This window comes from Lepidochelys kempii, chromosome 2, assembly GCF_965140285.1.
Source record: "Lepidochelys kempii isolate rLepKem1 chromosome 2, rLepKem1.hap1, whole genome shotgun sequence".
Lineage (NCBI taxonomy): Eukaryota > Metazoa > Chordata > Testudines > Cheloniidae > Lepidochelys > Lepidochelys kempii.
Genome location: NC_136381.1, coordinates 26,863,151 through 26,884,595, shown reverse-complemented (window position 1 = coordinate 26,884,595; position 21,445 = coordinate 26,863,151). Strand labels below are relative to the sequence as shown.

Genomic DNA, 21,445 nt, shown 5'->3' with positions numbered 1-21,445 from the left:
GCTTTTTAGTTGAGAATGAACCAATGACTGGAAGCAGAAGCCAAACAAATTCAAACTATAAAATAAGACAACTTTAACAGCAAGTGATTAACCACTGGAACAAGTTTTCACGCAAAGTGGATTCTCCATTTATTGCTACCTTCAAATGAAGAATGCATGACATTCTGGAAGAATGCTTTAGTCCAGCGGTTCTCAAACCCTGGGTCAGAACCCCAAAAGTGGGTCACGACCCTGTTTTAATGGGGTCGCCAGTGCTGGCATTAACTTGCTGGGGTTTGGGCTGAAGCCTGAGCCCCCACCACGCAGGGCTGAAATCCAAGAACTTCAGCCCTGGGCGGCATGGCTCAGGCTTTGGCTTCAGCTCTGGCCCCCCCTGCCCGGGGCGGCAGGGCTCAAGCTTAGACTCCCCCCTCGAGCTGGCTTAGGCTTCGCCACCCCACTCCCCTTTTGGGGTCATGTAGTAATTTTTGATGTCAAAAGGGGTGCAATGAAGTTTGAGACTCCCTGCTTTAGTCAAATACAATTTATTCACTCTGGGTAACTGACTGAATTGTGCATGTACTTCGTAACGGATTAGATTATCTAGCCAACCTCCACAAGAGTCGTTTAAGAGAGATCTCATGTTTTCTTTGCAGGAGCAAAATACTGATACCAAGGTCAAATTCTACCTTTGGATATGCATGTACATCTCCAGTTGAAGTCAGTGGCAGCAGCATGTACATATTAAGAGGGCTGAAGAGTTGTCTTACCGCAGTGAAGGGTTAAGTTTAAAATAAGCAAAAGCATTGGTATAAGGCAGGCTAAGTTTAGAGTTGGTTTTGGGAATCCAACCAGTATACAGTAAATGATTATCAGCTGTCGTATCTCGCTTACCACCATAGGACTTTGGAAATAAAATATTTCAGTGGTAGAATAAAGTTTCCACAACAAATGTCAAAAGCCAGTAGTATTGTGGTTCCAGACCATGCCGCTCACTTTTACTAGAAGCCACTACTTGATGATTGACTTCTTAGTGGATGTCCCCAAGAGCACATCTGACATGCTCAGTAGCATGAACGTCAGAAGCAGTTGTCACACTCAACTGAGACAGACTAAAGAGGGACAGGATAGAAGGCACAAAAAATTGGCAATGGACCCTACATGATCAACAATAAGCACAGTGAAAGAGACTGGATTGTAACATGCCTTAAAAGCAGCCACTGAGGGACACCGGCAGAAGTACTCTAAGACAGAATCCTGCCCCTGACCAGAAGCAGACGAGGAGGAAGAACATGGAAAGCAAAAGGTGACCTCTTAAGTGTGGAGGGATGTAAGATGTAATGAAAGAATTACGGTCATAAAATCTATTTTGTTTATAAATGCCTTCATTCAATTGGTTTAATTCATTCTTTGCTTTGGAATTCTCCAAATCCCTCATCCCACCCTAGGAGATGGAGACAAAACCCATACAGTATTTATTTTTAGTCAGCCTGCACTCCACCAAAGTGTTCATTTCTTAGGCTGGTAAATAGCAATTCAATTTTTCTATTGTGTTCTGCAACATCATTTGTCACATAGCAAGTAGTTCACATGCCCCTGAGGTGAATGGAGGGAAGAATTCAGAGTTTGGCTACTGCACTACCCTGAAACATCTTAGCAGTGGGCATAGCATAGGTGTATCAGAAGAAAGAGAAAATAATGCTGGCGTGCGTTAACAGCCTATCCCATTGCATCTCCACATCTCTCAGATGATCGCACGCAGTTAATGAGCAGAAAGGCATGATAAATCCCGACTGTGAAATTGAAGGACTTTGGGACAAACAGCATTTGCTCATTCCACTTGCTGGACACTATCCCTTGTGGTCGACAGTCAAAACATTGACTTGGGACATATTTACTGCCATTAAGACACTATCCAAGCTGCGTTTGTGCCTGAAGTCAAGTTTTCAAGCACCTAGGGCGCTAAAAGAGGATTATGAAGGTCGGTTGTCATTACTTTCTCAGTGATTTTGCCTAAAATGGAAATTTGGAGCCAGGACAGCATTTAGAGGTTTTCTGCATCCATTGTTAGCTCTTTGAATGTCAGGGGACTACTACGTTTTTCAGAACAGAAAGGAAAGGAAAGGTTGATGATTTGTTAGCTGTGGACATTCAGTTTCACCAGGGAAGATGGCATGGATTCCACTTCCTGTTTGCTAGGAACCACTTCCTTCCAGAAATAGTCTAACTGCAGTGGTCCATGTTTTCTGATCAGCAACTGGTGGCTCAAGTGCTCCCAAGGCCTGCTAGATTTTCCATCTTGTGTAGTACAGACCCATCACCACTGACAGAATTGAGGCTTCTGGCTATGCAATAGTGCAAGATGCAGAAAAATAAGTTATACTGTAAACTCAAGAATGCTGCTCAAGAAGATTAAATTGTTCAGGTACAGAGTTAAGTCCCTCCATTGCACAGCTAATTACAGAAATGAAGTAAATGAGATGAATGGAGCTGTAATGTTCTTCACAGGCTCGGATCAAAGTGTTCAGACCTGCCAGGGGCATTCATACTACCCCAGTAATACCAGAATATTCACGTTCAGAAGCAAAGTAAGTTGCAGTGCTAAAAAAAGGAATATGAATTTGTTTTTGGGGTAGGGAGGGATGGGAACCAAGACAAAATGCATTTTACAGACAGCCTCCTTGTTTAATTTCCTAATTCTGGACTATACACAGGCAGCCATTCTTAGCATGAGCACTTAAATGAGAGAGAAATACAGCATCATTAACACAATCTAAAGTGTTCCTTCCTAATGGCAAAAAGTATTTACATGTTTGAGGGAGTTTTTAAGAACCTTTTTAAAGAACTAACGTCTCCTCCTAATACCAAAATAAGCAACATGTCACTGAAAGGTATTCAAACAAGAAACAGCTTATAACAATTTTTATTAGAAAAGTTATACATACAGCATCACCTATTTTCAAGAATATCAACCTTGAAAAGCAACAAAAAACAGACTAACAAAATGTGTAACAAGAAACTAAATGACCTTTCTATAATTAAACACTCAAGTTATCTACAATGTCTTTTTACAAAGGGGAAAATCATGGTTTTACAGGCACATTATGTTGAAAATAAAGCTGCAGTAACTATTTTATACAATTAACTTTTTCAACAATTATTAAAACACGGTCATTATGTAGTCTCAAATTTTTAAAACATTCACATAATTTTACACTTGAGTATACACTGAAATTTCAGAGTCCCAAAAGAGAATCATTTCACAAAAGTGCCAACATTAAAACCAGAACTTTCAGTGTGAATAATTTTGCCCTAAAAAAGTTAAGACGTTTCCATAATCAACATATTCACATAATTTCTGATACTATCTGGTCCTAACAGTAAAGCTTTTATTCTTTATAGTAAAACCAATAGGACTTATTTTGCAAAGCTGTTAAAATGTTCTGAACAAAGGAGTGTGCATTATTGGAAAATAGATACTAAAACTATAAATATATCTGAAGAGCCATTAATACACTTTACACAGCAACATTTGCTTTAAGTGTAACTATGTCTGCTTGTACTATATATTTAGTTTGCTGTCCTTTCAGTACAGGTTGTGTCTTGATTTAATTCAATATTTTACAAATGCAATCTGTTCAACTTCTCTTAAGCTCATCTTCATTGGCCTGCTTAATGTCAGAAAATATACAATCCAGAAGTCTGTTCTTTAAAAAAGTTTGGGGTTTATGTACAGCTCTATCAAACCTAAAGCATATTGATATTTTAAGCTTTATTTGCTGAAATTACTAGAATTTTTATTTGCTGTCTATTAACAGTAGCTAGCCATCATCAGTAGTGGACTGCAATGAGGTGATAAATGAAAAGGAATGTTTTATCTAAGATGTTTTACACATGCTCTGTCCTCCTGCACAAGTAGGATCAGTTATAGGAAGTGCTTTCCATAGAAATCTATTTTCCTTTAGCATCAAGGGCTACAAAATCCTACTGCAAAAATGACAAAGCAAAGTTCACATGCCGGGCACTACCATTCACATTGGCAGCTGCAAGAGACCCATGGTACCCAGGAAGAAAACAGACACAGAAATCTAGGGAAGGAAAAATTCATTACTATGAGAAGCAGACAGAACATATTAGAAAAGTTTGGCAAAGTTTTTAATCAGACAATAGGTTGGCCTTTCAGGTTTACTTGTGTAGATTAAAAATATCATCACTGAGTTAAGCTAATCCAATTATAGTAAGACATTTTCATTGTCACTCAACATTACATGCACCAATATTGCACACAACTGCTCTGAATAAAACAATCTTTATCTGGGTCCTTGAATTGCTTGTCTTGTTTTTGCAGTTGGAACTCAAGCCATCCACCCCAGCAGTGTCACTAAAAATGAAAGTGGTAAATTTAAAATACAAGAACCAAAACCAAAAGAAAACCAAGGACTTTGTACAGACAATTAAAATCTAAATTTTCTTCAATGGTCTTGTGGGCCCTACACATGGGGCAATACATATGCACTAGTGAAATTAACACTAGCCATGATGTATCTAACCATTCAAATAATATGGAATCTGGGACCAGGTGTTGCAATGATGTCGCTGTATGGCTCTTCTTGTGTCAGCTCGATAGCTTGCTGCTTTTTGAGTACCAAGAAACTGTAGAATTTTGCTGCCGCTTGTTTTCTGTTTGTGTTTCTGCACAGCTCAAGCAAACTGATAGATTCTGCTCCAGTCTTAGCAAGAGCCCTCTGGAAAAAAACACACACACGCACACACATAAAAGTTGGTTGATACCATAAATAAACCCCCCCAAAATTCTACATACCCAATTATGATCAACACTGGTAAGTACAAAAGTCAAGTATTTTGGCAGCTGTGGGTTTGGAGCCAAGGCAATCACCACTAATGGGTGCAGGATGTTTTAATCAACAGGGAGGGGCAACTGTATTCAGGATTTGAGGTTCCACTTAATGTCATCCACAGCTGCTGGGGCAGGTGACTATTACCTCTCCCCCAACTCAAGATACACTGGCTGTCAAAGTAATCCCCATTTGAGCTGGGAGCACACCTGTGATAGATACGCCACTTGTTCTCCCAGAAACAACAACTAGAGACAGATATAAACAATACACGTGAGATCAAGTAATTTCAATCCCTTGGTAGATCCCAAACCACCTAAAGCCATATGCTTGCCTGTGATTGGGTAAGTATTTTGGAGAAGACACACATTACAGTAATCAAGTAAAGGACAAGATTTCCAAAAATGACTAGAGATTATGGGTGCCTGTATTTTTGAATGCTCAATTTGAGATTTTTTTTTAAAGGGGGCTTGATTTTCCAACAGTGGGTACTTTTGAAAAATCAGATGTTAGGATATAGATATTCAGGCCTGTCTGTAAAGGCCTATACTCTAAGAATTTAGGTGTATTCTTATCACTTAGCTAGTTATAGAGGTATAAAAGAAAGAATTAAAATCACTGTCTCCCAGTGTAAGGGCCTTCTCTTACTGTGACAGTCTGAAGCCCTGTTCTTAGGCTAAGGCCTCTGGCTAAGCAGCAGAGGCAGCCTTAAGCTGGGAAGCCAATGGTCACATCTTTACATTCCAAACTAGTGTCATTGAAAGAAGGTGCTATTGCACTGTTAGGAATACAATCGTGTCCTGATAATGCCCATCACCTCCAGAGAAAGGGAAGTGCCTAGAAAATGTAAAAGGAAACTTAGTTTGATAGCATCCTGCCTGGCAAGAACTCACTTATCAATAGACACAACTGGGAAACACTTATGTCTTTATAGACGTAGTTGTGAAATCCTCATTTCTGTGTTGTTCTATCACTGTAGTCCCCATTTCCCTGTTTGTCTGTATAATCTGTCTGGTTCTGTGATTGTTTCTGTCTGCTGTATAATTAATTTTGCTGGGTGTAAACTAATTAAGGTGGTGGGATATAACTGGAATCATGTTTTGCTAAGGGGGGGAATGGGAACAGGGACACAGATAAGGCTCTGTGGTGTCAGAGCTGGGAAGGGGGACACTAAGGAAGGAAACTGGAATCATGCTTGTTGGAAGTTCACCCCAATAAACATCGAATTGTTTGCACCTTTGGACTTCAGGTATTGTTGCTCTCTGTTCATGTGAGAAGCACCAGGGAAGTAAGTGGGTGAAGGAATAAGCCCCTAACATCAGACACCTTTCAGGTGAGAGCATCCCAAGTCACTCCTTTTTTCAAAATTGCTAGGGTTCCGGAGAATTGAGATTCTCCTAGCCAACAATGCTTTTGTAATGACAGACCAAAGTGACAGCTTCTAGCTGAACATAAATTACAGTCAGTAGATGTAAGTGTAGAGAACGGTCTGTCTTTCAAAGTCTATTGGTTGGGAAAAGATCCATGGATAGTCAAACCAAAACACAAATATCCACAAAGGGGTTTGCAGGAGTTTAACTAAATTAATTTTATTCCTTCAGTTAAACTTATTCAACTTATAACAGATAAGGCCTAAGGTGGAACTCTGACACTGTATTCAGAAAGAAGTTGGGATGCTTCTGAGCACCAGCTTCATCTGTGAAGAATTTAGTCAGGACAGATCACTGACGTTCAATTTGCAGAATGAGAAATCAGTGATTTCAACTACAACTTCCATGTATGAAGTGGGCTCATATGTTCAATGTGACACTAAAAGGAGCTTTTATCAGCAGCTAAAGCCACATTACTATTGCACAGGACAGGCAGGCTTTTAAATGGGGTATTATAAATGCTCCAGTCCCCTCTCCCTAAACCAGATATTGAGAAAGTGGGTTATCTTCAGTGTCTGTAGAAATTAAAGAGCTGTCACATGAATTGAGGGAAAAAGGAATCCAGATTGACAGGTCAAGGAGATCAAGTAATGTGTGTGGGGGGCCTTTTTTGCACCAGATCACAACAATTTTCTGCTCAAATTTGTGCACTTTTATGCCCAAATGCAAACTAGTGCTCATTAACACAAACTAGTACCAAAAGCAGCTGGGGTTCAGACAACTGATCAGAAAAAATATTTCTTCAAGAATTATGCCTACAAAGAGATGGCTTCTAGACTGAGATGTAGCAAGGTGATTGGATTCCTGGAATTCAGTTCAAACTTATCTGCTGACCTCCCCCAACAATGTTGGGGATCCTATTTATTTCAAGCAGGACTGAGAATGTATGCTTCTCATGAACTTGCTCAGCGAGATTTTCCTATGAGAAAGTAGCAAAGTCATATGTGAATTTCTTCCATAGCTTTAAAGAGACTCTTCAGCAGAGTCTTTTCATGGTGCCTTGTATGGAACCAGTATTTTGCTGTTCACAGACAGGAACAGAACTCTTAGTCCTACTCAACATCAATCTGATCCATGTGCTCCAGATTCAGCTAGAACTCATACAAATTAACTGTCAACTATAACACAACACCTGGAGATATGGCTTTATCCTACACTTGTAGGGTTTCCTGAGACAGTAGGAATGATTTTGTTGGTCTGCAAACTGATATAGTATACAGTGACGTGACTCTCTAAATTAAGACCAACTTCAGGGATACAAGTTCTTCGAAAGGTTCCCTCAGACAGTTGCTCAAGCTCCTGCTCAACAGCAGGATGAAGGTCAGGATCTCAGCCATGTGTGTGTCTGAAGTATGTGATAATGGTAGGAAGTACAGCTGTTTCTAGTACATATGATTGGAAAGACCATTCACACCCAATGCTGAGCTGCGTTCATATGGTTCTTGGCCAATTTTACTGAGTACTGCTTCTCTTTGTGGAAGTGGTCAAGAGTGGTTCCATAACTTGAGATATCTGCTAATGAAGGTTAGGAGTTCCAAATGCAGTCTGCAGGCAGCTGAAAGAACTGGAGGTGCCTAGGTTCCATTGCAGGAGCTGGTGAGGTGCCTAGATTTCACTGCAGGAGCTGGTATGTGTTACTTGGAAAACAATTAGGAATTTGAGTTTTTGGAGTTCCTGCCTTTGCTGCAAGCCAAAGTACAGACCCAAAAGTAGGACCTGTCATTAGAGTTCTACAAGTATCTGGCTCAACTGTCCCTCTATTGCACAATGTATGAATACAGAGGTTTACTTTTAGAGAGTGCTTTCAATGATTTACCTAATCACAACCTACACTTTTTCCATGCTCATTTCAAAAATCAAACCTTTAAAGTATCAGTCAGGTATGTGGTGTCCACTGTCAGCCTAGCTTTTAGATGACCTCTTCATTGGTCAAAACACACTAAACTGGTTCAAGAAGTAATTGTAAAGACAAGTGCTATATGTACCTGAAGGCCATGAAGCATCTGCTGAGTTCTCTTATTCCATCTTCTTTCTTCTTGATCCTGATCACCCCCGGTACCATCTTCTTCCTGCAACCAACAATAAATTCACACTTAAAGAACACTTGTAGGCTTAGGTTAATATTCACACACTTAAATTGTGAAATGAAATCTATGCTTCTAGATCTGTTTTCAGCACTCTTCTCCTCAAGCCAATCAAGAATTAGCTGGAAGGTCAAGATGGCCTGACTTACAAGGGATGAAGAAGAATGGCAACAAAAAGGAAACTGGATATCCTGGTGGGACTAAAAGTAATTGACAAAAGGCTACTTGCCTGTCCTTATAATTGTATGTTAAAGGTACGTTTACACAGCAATTAAAACACCTGAGGCAGACCTGTGTCCAGTGATGTGGGCTTTGGCTGCAGAACTGTCATGCAGATGTTCGGATTCTTCGAGTCCCATGAAACAGGCACAGAAAAGTGATTTGCTCAAAGCTACAGAGGAAATCTGTGGCACCGAGACTAGAACTTATGTCTCTCAATGCCCATTCCTGCACTTCATCTACAAGAGCATCCTGCCTCTCCTTATGGAGAGTAAACTCAACTTTTAAAGGAAATGCTCTACATTCCAAAAAGAAGCACTTTCTGAAACACTGAAAATGCTAGGTAAGATTGCAAGCCAAATCTCATCTCATCTGCTTCAGTAATCTTCAAATATTTAATTTCCTTTTGCTTCAATTAATACTGTTCAAAGCAGTATGAAAACTAATTTACAGGTTGATTTGTGGCTTTCCTACTGTCCCACCATCACTGTGTTTAAGCAAAAAAAGGCACTGCCAACTGGCAAACTCAGGAATTGCAAGCTTAAGGAGACATCCTTATTTCTAGAACTCTGATGCGATAGTTGTGGGTTTTGAAAACTATGTTTTGGTGCCTGTCTGATCCTTTGCATGGTACCGCACTAAGTTATATGTACATTATTCTTTTGTGTATGCACGCGGCTTTTTACATGACCACAGTGCTACGTACACAACATTGTCAGTTTAAAATCTAAACTGCAAAGTGTCTTCACCTAGGCCATTCATGCCTTATTTTTTAAAATCCATATTACGTTAACACTCAAGAGGCCACATCAAGATCAGGGCTCCTTTTCAACACATAAGAAGTTACTATCTTTGTTCCAAAGAATGTACAGTTTAAATGAATTTAATTGGTCACTTATACTCTGTTTACTTTTAAATTTCTCTCAGCTTGTGCAGTGGAAATCATTTAAGTCAGCCTCATGATCATAATTCTGTAATGTTTATGTTTCAAACTCAACAGAATGCTTAAAGTTCTAGAGAAAAATTTTAGATTTGTGAAAACATTTCATTTGACCTTAAACTTTTTTCATAAAACTTGTTTTTTACAAAATTGATCAACATTTAAAATCTGATAACAGTTCAAAATGTAACATGTATAGCTGTTAACTGTATGTAAAGTATGGTCAATACCTCTCCAATCAGTTGAGCAGCTCATCAAGTCAAGCATGCAATCAAGAGTGTTCTCCATATCTCAAAGTTCTACCCTTTATCTGTCTCACTCCCCACGTAACCAGAAAATGCTTCCTTAGCTGAAACACTGAGTTTAAGGGATGTCACAAGTAAAGAGATGGCAGTAAAAATATATCTTCAGGAACCCCACCGAGTCCTTCCTGTGTCAAATCTATAGACTGATCCTTAAGAGCTCATGCCTACCTCCTCCTCTTCTTCCTCTTCCTTCTCTTTTTCCTTCTCCTTCTCTTTTTCTGGCAAAAGTTCCAGCTCTGGTATTAGTTGGCAGATATTTTGAGGCTCTTCTGGAGGCATTTCTACAGGTGGCATTTCCAACTGTTGTAATGGCTGAGGCTTTGAGAACACACGAGACAGTAATGTTACATGGGAGTTAACTTGAAGATTGCAGCTATTGGAACTTTTAGGTCTGAACATCTTAAATATACAATTTGGCATCTTTATAATACCACAAAACTGAATTTAATCCAAGTTTCTAATTTTCAAGGCACTTGCTACAAATAATCTGTGTTCTTTGCAAAGAAATACAACAACATATTTATTTCCCTTAGATTCCATTAAACCTAGAAATTCTAATAAAATATTAGTAACACAAGTCTGTTTCCCAAGAAGTTGGTTTAGGACATCACCCTGGGAACTGATCTTATTATAGAGTAATTATTATTATTTTATTATTATTATAGAGTAATATGATGTACTTTGGGTGAGACATAGTAGCTTTAAGACCTCCAGATAGCCAGATGTATTGCTGTATAAACCCCATTACCAACTGACTGGGGAAATGACTCTTCAATGCATTAAAAACCACGGTGGCATCCTCTGTGGAACAAGAGTGAGGACATTGGAATGAAGGTACTAGCTAATATTTTCAGAAGTGACTTAAAAATAGGGTACTGAAGACACCATTCCCCACAGATCGTGGAGAACTGGAAATACACTGCTTGCTAAACACTGAAGCAGAGGTACCCAAGTGGCTAACTGTTCCTCATTTTATAAATGAAGGGTGAAGACAGGTAACTGAGGTTTTTCTTGCCAAAACAGACAGTCAACAAGCAATTCTTTACACCAAGATAGACAGGACCACAAACAATACTATAACTGTGTGTTGCATTGAATTATATCTTGGTGAAACTCGCATTAAATTACATCATATATTGAGTGGTTATAGAAGCAACTCTCATTGTAAGAGGTATTCCAAACATGTTAACAAATGCATTGGGACTCTTTCCTTTAAATGTAAGGGCTTAGCATAGCACTGCTTTTCCCTTATAGACCTTTTTACAATGACCTTACTGTGTGGGGGCTGGTTTTATTTTTACTCAAATTCTGTAGGACACCGTCCCACCTTGATATGATTCTGCAGGGTGGGGGTGGGGAGAATTACTTTCAGGATTTGTAGCAGAGACTAATACCACTTCCTTCCCACCACAGAATGTTATCTGTTTCTAGATAAGGGATGCTCTAGGCTTTCTTTGCAGAGCATATAGTCACCACTCCTGTGTAACTCACATCTTCACTGTAATCTTACTCACAGGTAATACAGGCTCTGGTTCCACTTGCTGAGCCTTGCGCTTTACGCCTGTTTGAGGTGGTGGGGGTGGCATGACAGATTCATCCAAATTGGTTCTGCTGCCTTCCATCATTGATTCCTGTAGACGGCTTGGCTCTTCCAAGATAGGTTCATCTATATTTTGTAATATTCAATATATTTTATAAATAGGTATTTTGATTTCATTGTATATAAAGCAGTTTATAAATCATGTCACTTTTTAAACTCACATCAATCAATTCACAGCACCTCCAGAGTTTACAACAGTTAGGTCCCTATTTTCACACTCACACAGTTTCTGCACGGATTTAATTAAATTGATGCAAAAGTCAATTTAGTTAAATCAGTGCAAGTGTGTGCACAGACCAGCCCTTAGTGCCCATTTAATCCACTGAACACAGCTGTCTCATGTAAATCTGCTATATTTAGAAAAGAGATCTACCAACAAAGGAGTTACTGACTATAACAAGCTATATACAATGAGCAATTACAAAGCCCTGTGCTTTATAACCTAGGTAAATATTTCCCCTCTAGTAATTTAATACAAAGGACGAGTCCAAGTGAAAATTAAGCTTTGAAAGGAAGTAGAACATGTTATTTAATGAGTTACAAACCAATAATATCTCGCTGTTGCTGCTGCTGCTGCTGCGGTTCCTCTCTGGGCACCTCTGGGTTTTCAAAGTCTTTAAGGAACTCATCCAAGTTATCAGCTTCTCCACCTTTCCTCCTCTTTCTGAGGTCTTCTGGTACAAGAGGCGTAAGACAGCGAGTAAAAAGCTGTAAGAAAAAACAAATCACTCCTGTAGACTAGTAGTTCTCTGATCTGCAGTTACCCCATAATTTTTCATATTCTATTTGTTTCAGAGATGGACTTCTCGTTATGTGCCCTTGTTTTAAAAAGCTTCTTTCTCTGAATGTTTAAGAATTGTTACATATCAGTAGGCTTGGCTGAATCCAATTTTTTTTTTTTAATAGCTTCGACTAAGACAGATGTTTCTTTTTAAGCATTTTAAAAATTTTATCGATTTACACTTTTCATAGTTGTGCAAAATTATAGGGATCAGACAATAACTATTTAATGAAAGTAGATGTTGAGAGTCAAAAAGGTAAAGATTCAAGTTAAATCAAATTGTCAACATATGTCAAAACAAAGTAAATAGCCTTAAATCAAAGTAAGTTGTCACACATTTTTCTTACTTTCATGACCTGTAAATTTCAAATCAGATGAAAATATTTTTTCCTTGGTGTGTGTGGGGTGAAAAACCACCACTGATCGACATTTACTGTTAAAAAGCTAATCCTTCCAAGCCTATCTATCAGTGACTGAACTACATGCAGACTCCAGAAGTTTGTTTTCAGTTGTAGGAAGTTTTCAAAAATGTACTATTTACCAGATGCTGCTAATGCACATTTCTGCTTGCTACATAAGCTTTCAGCCTCAACCACATGATCAGTCCTTAATATAATTCATTTAAAAATAAACCTTCAGAAATCTGTGTTACCTTCAATAGTCTGTTGTTCCACAAAGGCTGAGCAGGCAGAGAGAAAAGTTTTTCAACTCCCCCTGTCTCTTTCCACATCATCAATTTCTTAGTGGGAGGTGCTAAGTCCAAAGTAGTGACAATATCAGAGTAGTCACTTAATTGGGCTCTAATAGTCTTGCTATCCAGCTCTTTCACGCTGTCTACAATCAGCTTTCTCTTCCTCTTTGCTTTGGTTTCCTTGACTGTTGAAGACAAGAGAGGGGGAAACTGAGACTTGATACTACGTTACAGTAAAAATCCTACAGGCTCCATCCAAGTAAATATACTGCCTAAGAATTCCCTAAATTTAAGAAATTTTACTATTTGGTGGCAGCACTAAATATTTGTACAGTGCTTTTAAGATGTGAACTGATATTATTAGCTTTTAATGTTACATGTATTGTAAACAAGTAAATACAGTACCAATCATTTTGCTAGTGACTCAACCATGCTACCATCCATTTTGACTAGAGAAACAGTATTTTAGTAATAACTGAACTAAAATGAGACTATTTATTTTCCTTCATGTCACCACGAGTTGCTTCTTATATGCTGCAGACAGCTATGTCCTAAATATATTTTTAGTATGCAGATTTTAATTTGTTTCAGTAAGAACATGTCTGATTTAACACGCAACAGTTATTAGATAACTGGAGAAAAAACTTGAGGTTCTGCCTTAGCAAGGGACTAAGCATGGCCGATATTTCAGTATGTGTGACTGCACTGTATATGCTCTAAGAAAGCTGGAAGTGAATTTATTGGGAAAGCAACACAAAATTCCATGTTCTGAAAAGAAAATGGGACACATACCACTAAACCGAGTTAGCAATAATGCCAAGAGATTCATTTCTATTCCATTAACTCAAGGTTTTCCTAGATCAAAAGGTCTCAAATATTTCAATTAAAGTGTTCTCAAATGGCTTACTCACCAGTGATGTCAATAGGCTCCAAAGCAAAAGCTTCTTCTTCATTTGGAACCAGTGTTGTTTGATCAGTCATAGTTGGTAACGGTTCAACTGGATCTACTGAGTCTGGACTATCTGGTCCACCCACTACCAAACAAAACAAAAGTTGAACATCTTGGACTAAGTTGGAACACAAAGAAAACACCACAGTACATCAACAGGTTCAACACAAGCTTTTATAAACTTCAGTCCACAACAAGTTTTATTAGGAAACTAAAGAATTCCTAGTCATAGTTTAAAAGAAATGAAACCTAGTCCTAGATTAAATACTCACTTGATACGTTATCATCATCATCCATATCATCATGGGGAGGCTGTTCTGGCATCATTACCCCACCTTCTGAGAGAGCAGGTGGGTCATCAAAGATGCCTCCATCATTATTACTAAGAAGTTTGTCATCTGAAATAGTGACAAAAGAATCAGTTTTGGTATTGTGCATAAACCAACAAAAAAAACCAAAAAAAAAACCACGTAATCAAAATGTTGTATACTTATAATAGCACAAGAAACTAAAATACTAAAGATACACAAACTATCTGAATTTTTTTTGTAGCAGTCATACTCCTTCAAAAGAAAAAAATGTAGAGTTTTTTAGGTGAACTCCAGCAAAACAATATTAAGTCAAGTTAGCTGTCACACTTGTGTCTGTTTTCTTAGTATGCTGGTATGTTCTGACTTCTCAATTGCATGCAAAGCTTAAGTGTAACATGCAAACATTAAGTCCATCATGCAAGAATTCCACAGGGTTTTTAAAGTTCAGGGGAAAAAAAGGATCCAACATTTAACCGTCTCATTGTATAAATTCAATCCCTCCCAAAGAAGTCAGAGGGGTTAAAATGAGCCAGAAGATTCACATACTAGTTTCTCTTCCAAGTCTCACACGTACAGTGGAGTGTCTTGAATTTGGAAAGTGATTTATTTTAAAGTATGCAGTTTGAGTTTACAGGAAAATGTTTACTGGGGTAATTATTATTAGGTACTGTACAAACAACAAAACATGGCCCCTGCCCCAGAGAGCTTACAATTTAGACAGAAGATAAGGCACAGTTAACAAAACCCAATTGCTACACTAATTTCTCAAACATACCCAATATTCCTCCATCATTTCCTTCTCCAAAATTGTCATCCTTGTATTGGTCTTCATATTCTAGGTGGTTAGCTTTCTCATTAAGATGACTGGTGCTCTGTTCAGGCTCCAGTAAAAGATTGGAAGCACTGGTACTCACTAGCATGTCATCCTCAAATGCACTGCCTTCTCTCATCATCTCACGATCATCCATTCCAAAATCACCTGTAAGAATATAATTTTAGCCAAACAGATAAAGAATTTAGGTTTAAGCAAATCAACAAGCAGAACATTAATCGCTTCACTTAATCTATGAAAAAATGACCCACTAGAAAAAAGAATTATTAATTTAGTTCTATAACTAATTTCTCAGTAAGTTTTACAGTTATTTCTGTTCACAAAAATGCAATTATGTTTCTATAGTTTTCAACTCTTACAATTTATCGATTAATTACTCTTTTAAATGTAGAATTAATGGTGGACACATTGAAGGCACTTTCTTCAGTGCTGTTTTAATTTCATACGTTTGTTCAAAACAACTTCCTCCCTTGTCCTCCACCTGAACAGTTATCTTTCTTATGTAGAAAATATATCCTAAGCATACTTATTGAGAATGGCTTCAGTACTGCACCAAAACATTTAAAATATTAATTTTAGAGTCCATTGTATCTATTCCAAGAAAGCTTCCTATGCACGAAGTTTGTGTTTAATGCACACCCAAAAACAGATTAATACCAGAGAGGTCTATTAATCCCGTGTGTAGTCTACTGATTAACAGATTCCTATTTTATGGATAATATTAAACAAGCATGGTGCACAGAAAACTTAAATTTTAGCATATTCATACACATTTTTATCAGTTCAAAGCACTCTTTGTACAACTACACACCAAGAGATATTGAAACAATAAATCTCAGAATACCACTTTCATCATTGCAATTGCTTTGTCACTAAGAGAAAGTTATAAGGGATCAAATAGTAATTTCTGAATGCAATGAAAATAGTAAGAAAAGAGCTGAGCTGCTGGCTAATGAATTTAGACTGCCACGTTTAAAGAGAAAATTAACATTTCACACATTCACTTAAGCATTAATCTACCTGACAAATGGTTATTGTTGCTTCTTTACAAGCAGCAACAATTTTTTTGGCTATTAGATGACAGATTTTTGGAAAACTCATCCTATAATGAGGGTATTCACTCTTGTAAGAGCATCTAACACATTTAGTGATATTTCATGTAAAATTCTCAGAGCTAATTAACGCACTTTGTAGTATTTCCACATGATTTGTGAAACTTTCATTTCAGTCCAAGAGCTAGCAAAACCTAACTTAGTACATATATTAAAAATATAAAAGCATTTTACCAAAGTCATTATCCTGAAGAATACTGATGTTGCCCACTTCTTCTCTCATTGTAATTTCTTCCACTCTACTCTGGTTCAAACTGAATTGTTGAGCCACATCAATATCGCTTAAATAAAAAGAACACACAGTTTTAAAAGACTTTCCTTGATTATATTTCATCAATTTAAAACAATTTACAGGTTACTTAACAGACTATTGTTTTATTATGAAGCCAGTCTATAGAAATATATCATGCACTTGTATAAATATAGTCATGAAGACAAACCTAAAAAAAATGTGACAACATAAACAAATATGACTTCGGGATATACTTAGAGTGAGGCAATAGAAATTGTGATCAGCTTCTAGGGAGCTAGGAATAAAGAAAAGCTACAGATATACCGTGCCTCTTGTGGCACGAAGGTCGATTTTGGAATAACAAACTACATTCAGCAAGACTTTAAATTTATATAATGCAAAGCAAAGAGCGTGAAGGTAAATGGTTAGGAAAACAAATAACTTGGAACATATTGTGACTTGTTTCTCAATTTACACAATACATTTTAAATTTAACTGTAAACCAAATAAATATTAGCATAGCAATTTGCATTCCAGGAGTTCCCACTATGGAATAACCCAGGCAAAAAGAAGTATTTCATTTTTAAAAAAGGCGAAGTATCCAATTTGAAATGGTGCTTATCTGCCATTATAAATTTAGATTTGAAATTGCTACTCCAGAAAAGCAAGCCTACTTTAGTAAGAGAAAGGAAGCTTACTCTAGATCAGGCAGTGGCTGGTCAAAATCATGAAATTCCTCAGGTAAAGTGATAGCATTGTAGGCAGCCTCTCGATTTTCCTCAGGCAAATCAACAACACCTGAAAAGGAGAACACTCAGACGTAAGTTTCTATATCTACACGAAAGATACGATTTTTCTCCTCCCAACACGTTTAGTGTTGGCCTCTCTGCTCCCTTAGGTACGACTCCCATTGTCTTTACTGACTTCAGTGGAAAAAGACCAAGCCAATGCTCAACAATTCTGAAAAATCCCACTCCAAACGCAGGTTATAGATGAAGTTAAATGCAATAAAGCAGGCAGTGAAATGCCACTGAAAACCATGGCCATATACTTGAGACTCTGGATCAGAAAGGGAGATCCAAAAAACAAAGAAAAATGCTGTATGCTTCAAGTCTCAACATCTTGTTAAAGCTGTTTTGTGCCAGTTTTAAAAAATATGCCACTGTAAAAAAACCTGGATTCCTAAAGTTAAGTCCCAGAGGCCACAATTCGGCACGTAAGTAGATTGGATTCAGAAGTACTGAGCACTCAGAAGCTTCCACTTAAGTCCCATCTGAACAACTTCAAATTGGCAAAAAATTTTACAATTCCCACACTAAAATCAGAAATAATCAACTAAGTTACTCAACTTAAAGTTGGGTTAAAAGCAGTTCCAGGTATTAACATTCGTTCCCTCCTTCCCAACCTCCAAGTCTCCCTGCCAATTCTTCTGCTTTTACGATCATGTTCTCCTACTTAAATTATTTTTGTTATTGTGTGAAACATCCACATAATAGAAGAAATTGACTATCCTAAGGAAAACAGTGATACTGAGTATACATCAAATATTGTAACACAAAATACACACACTGAAAAAAAATATTCTTTCAGTTACTGTAGCTTAGGTATTACTTTTACGATCGTAGACAAAATTGTTTAGGCACAAGGAATAGGATTATAAGATAGGATCCCTTTGAACAACTTGCTTCTATATTTCCCCTTTTCACCTCCTGCCTGCATGGTCTCTTGCTACTCCACTGGTTCTAAATCCCGCTCAGTGCTTCCCAATTGCACATGTAGCTATTTAACAACAAGCACATCCCCATATCACCAGCTGAATAGATCTTATTGACAAGAATGCTGAAACCTTAGTCCAGAACACTCAACTGAAGCAGTGCTGGGGAAGAAGCAGAATTTCAGCAGGCTTTTTGGTCAGCACAAACCTCAGCCAGTCAACTGAAAGATGGTACTTCCCTATGCAAAAGAACACAAACTTCTCCTGATTCCCCACTGGAATAAGAATGTAGAACGGCATACGTGCTTAAGTCTTACTACATATTGTAACTTAACTTGTGGGAGAAAGTGTTTAAGATATATGGACAAGTACCTGGACGAAAAGCCATCTTGATCTTAATGAAGGCTTCATTACAGTCCGCAAGAAGGTATTTAGCTTTCCTGTGGTAGATTCTAACAACTCCCAATAACAGATGTCCTGAGGTTCGAAGTGCCATCTTCACCTGAAAATATATTTACTGGATTGCAACAGGTATATCTTGTTTATAAAAAACAAAAAACTGTACTTTCACAGGAGAAAAAACCTCAGTGTAAGCCAATCTTGCTAGAGTTTTTCCTATGATACATACCTTTTACATCAATTTTAGGATAAGCAGTAAAGCACAGCATCTCAAATTATCTTTATACTGCCAGAGGCAATATTAATTAATGTGAAGTAGTTTGCAAAACCAATCCTTTCAACTAAATCTAAACAGCGATTTGTTCATTGTACTTTGTACTATTTCAAGACATATCACAAAAGTAATACTTAATATGGCATATGCTGTTCAAAAAGCTTTACAATCAGTTCCCGCAGTATGATGCTGCTAAGTATTCCAATGTTATGCATGGGGAAACTGTCCAACACCATAGAGGGAGACAGCATCAGAGCCAGGATCAGAATTCAGGGAATTCCTAGCTTTAAGCCCAATATTTTGACTACCATATCTAGTAGTATAGAGTTGCATGGAGGTGTAGTTTGTTATTTTTGCTTACTGGTAATGAAGAGAAGGCCTGTTACATTTGCAAACAAAAGGGTATTCACTGAGTCAGCATGCCTAGCGATTACAGCAAATAATTTTATTTATTAAAACTGAACGTTAAGGAAATAAAGTAAGTCGGAAGCATCCATTGCTTTGGAATAAATTAGCAAGCAGCACACAAAACCAAACCCATCTCACTGCATCCTGTATAGCTCCTTCATGCTTTTGTTTCTTTGGTTAACTTTCAATCCTGGTGATGTCCCCAAATTTGATCAGGATTTAATAGGTGGACAATGGGGTCCTCCTGGTCCACAACAGGGGCCCCATCTCTATGATAATACAAAAAATACAAAGAACAGAACTAAATTGCATACTGACCCAGAAATAAGGTTAAAGGTGACTGCAGGCAATGAGGGAAGATTTACTAATAGTAAATGGAGAGTTTCACATCAAAATAGGAAATAAAACAGCACAGTTAAAAATTTTGGGAAGGGCACAAAGAAGGAGCTGTACCCATCACATTAAAGCAAATTTGCAATCCTCTTGTCACCAAGTCTCCAACTGTTTCAGTGTTATTTTTCTACGTAACCAAGTATTGTATTTGCTGCAGGGAAGGACTGTGGTTGTCAAAAGATGTGGTCAGGAAATAACATCTTCAGTGGCTCATAATCTGAAGAAGTTTGAGAACTGTGTTGACGGATAAATGGAATAAGATTTCCCAGGATGATTAAGTCCTAAAACGTCTAACCTCAATTTAACTGAATTATTACCGATACTCAGGCTTTTATTACACACAATAAAAGCTCTTCTAAACCTCCAGAAATCAGATAAAAATCTTACAGAAAAAGAAAAAAAAACTCCAGAGATTAAGAATGCCTGGCTCTGAAAGTCTTACAAAAATCCTTGCAAGCCTCAAGGTACATGCATAATCCCTGTGAGTGAGCATTTCCACTGCCTTCGTTCTCATCCTACTTTCTCTGACTCCTCCCTGGATTATCTAATGAGGTTCTCGTCTTTAACTAAGGCCTTGTCTACACTGGCAAGTTTCTGCACAGTAAACAGCTTTCTGCAGTGTAACTCCCGAGGTGTACACATTACCAAACCACTTAGTGCGCAGAAACTGCACACTAAAAAAAACCACCCCGATGAAAGGTGTACAGCTTTCTGTGTCAAGTCTACAGCGCCGCTGTGCCAATGTAGACACCCTGGTCGATTACAGCATTCCAGCTGGCCTCCGGGAGGTGTCCCACAATGCCTGTTCTTGCCTCTCTGGTCATCGGTTTGAACTCTACTGCCCTGCCCTTAGGTGACCAACTGTAAGCCCCACCCCTTACATTTGGGAATTTTGAAAGTCCCCGTCCTGTTTGCTAGGTGATGTGTGCAGTGGTCTCAGCGTATCTTTTCAGGTGACAACGCCTGCTCCAGAGATCAGGTGATCTCCCGCCTGGAGCAATGCCGAGCTGCTGGATCTCATCAGCATTTGGGGAGAGGAAGCTGTCCAGTCACAGCTGTGCTCCAGCCATAGGAATTACGATACCTAAGGACAGACTTCACAATGCATGACAGAAAGGGGCCATGACCACGACACACTGAAGTGAAGGAGCTGCGGAACGCCTACCACAAGGTGAGGGAGGCAAACCGCTGCTCTGGTGCTGTGCCCACAAGCTGCCGGTTCTACAAAGAGCTGGATGTGATACTTGCTGGCGACCCCACCTCCACTGCGAAGGCCACTGTGGATACTTCGGTGGCTCGTGTGCAGTAGAGAGTAGACTGAGCCAGGAGGAAGAAAACTTGGACAAGGATGTGGAGGGGGACCCAGAGGTCAGAAATGCATGCATCCAGGAGCTCTTCTCACATTGACCAGTCACATTGGTCGGAGTTTGGCAAAGTGCAAACAGGAGAGGAAGTGACTCTGATTTTGGGAACTGCTGAAGTGAGTTGTTGGGGGCAGCAGGGTTGCAGAAAGCAGGCTTGCGTCTCTATGATGCACGTACCACCACATGCCTTGTCTGAGCGGCGGAACAGGGTGTTTATTCACTCCCCTCACTTCACGGGAATCTGCCCCAGAGCGCCACAAAACGCTCATGGACATACTGGGCAATCCGCTGCCACAGGTTCTTTGGCAGAGCTGCTTTGTTTCTTGCCCCATTAAGGGTAACTTTCCCATGCCACTCTGCTGTCACTGTGGGGGATGGGGAGGAACCATTGCTGCACACAGGCGAGCCACATAAGGTCCAGGGTGGAAGCTGCAGTATCGGAGAAGACCCTCCCTTGATTCCCTTCTCACCCTCAGCATCGAGAAATCTTCCATAATGAACACAGCCTGTGGAAAATGTGGGGACAGTAATTATAAGGAGCCTCCCCCCACAGTGCTGGCTCTGCCCAAGAG

At 38.8% G+C, this 21,445-nt stretch overlaps 1 protein-coding gene across 3 annotated transcripts in view; it reads right to left on the bottom strand.

The window, feature by feature from the left end:
* Positions 1-2,886: 2,886 nt before the first annotated feature.
* The window catches only part of RAD21 (RAD21 cohesin complex component), a 32,569-nt gene continuing 14,010 nt past the window's right edge, over positions 2,887-21,445 (bottom strand). For 2 of the 3 annotated variants that reach the window (XM_073330280.2, XM_073330281.2), the window contains exons 3-14: positions 18,408-18,537; positions 17,020-17,119; positions 16,264-16,370; positions 14,921-15,124; positions 14,107-14,232; positions 13,797-13,919; positions 12,847-13,070; positions 11,959-12,121; positions 11,328-11,479; positions 9,982-10,131; positions 8,251-8,334; positions 2,887-4,724 (exon numbers count right to left, since the gene is read on the bottom strand). In XM_073330280.2, coding sequence (XP_073186381.1) covers positions 4,533-4,724; positions 8,251-8,334; positions 9,982-10,131; positions 11,328-11,479; positions 11,959-12,121; positions 12,847-13,070; positions 13,797-13,919; positions 14,107-14,232; positions 14,921-15,124; positions 16,264-16,370; positions 17,020-17,119; positions 18,408-18,537 — 1,755 coding nt within the window. In that variant the 3' untranslated portion in view covers positions 2,887-4,532. The remainder of the gene's footprint in view (positions 4,725-8,250; positions 8,335-9,981; positions 10,132-11,327; positions 11,480-11,958; positions 12,122-12,846; positions 13,071-13,796; positions 13,920-14,106; positions 14,233-14,920; positions 15,125-16,263; positions 16,371-17,019; positions 17,120-18,407; positions 18,538-21,445) is intronic. The other variant, XM_073330282.2, reaches the window with a different exon arrangement.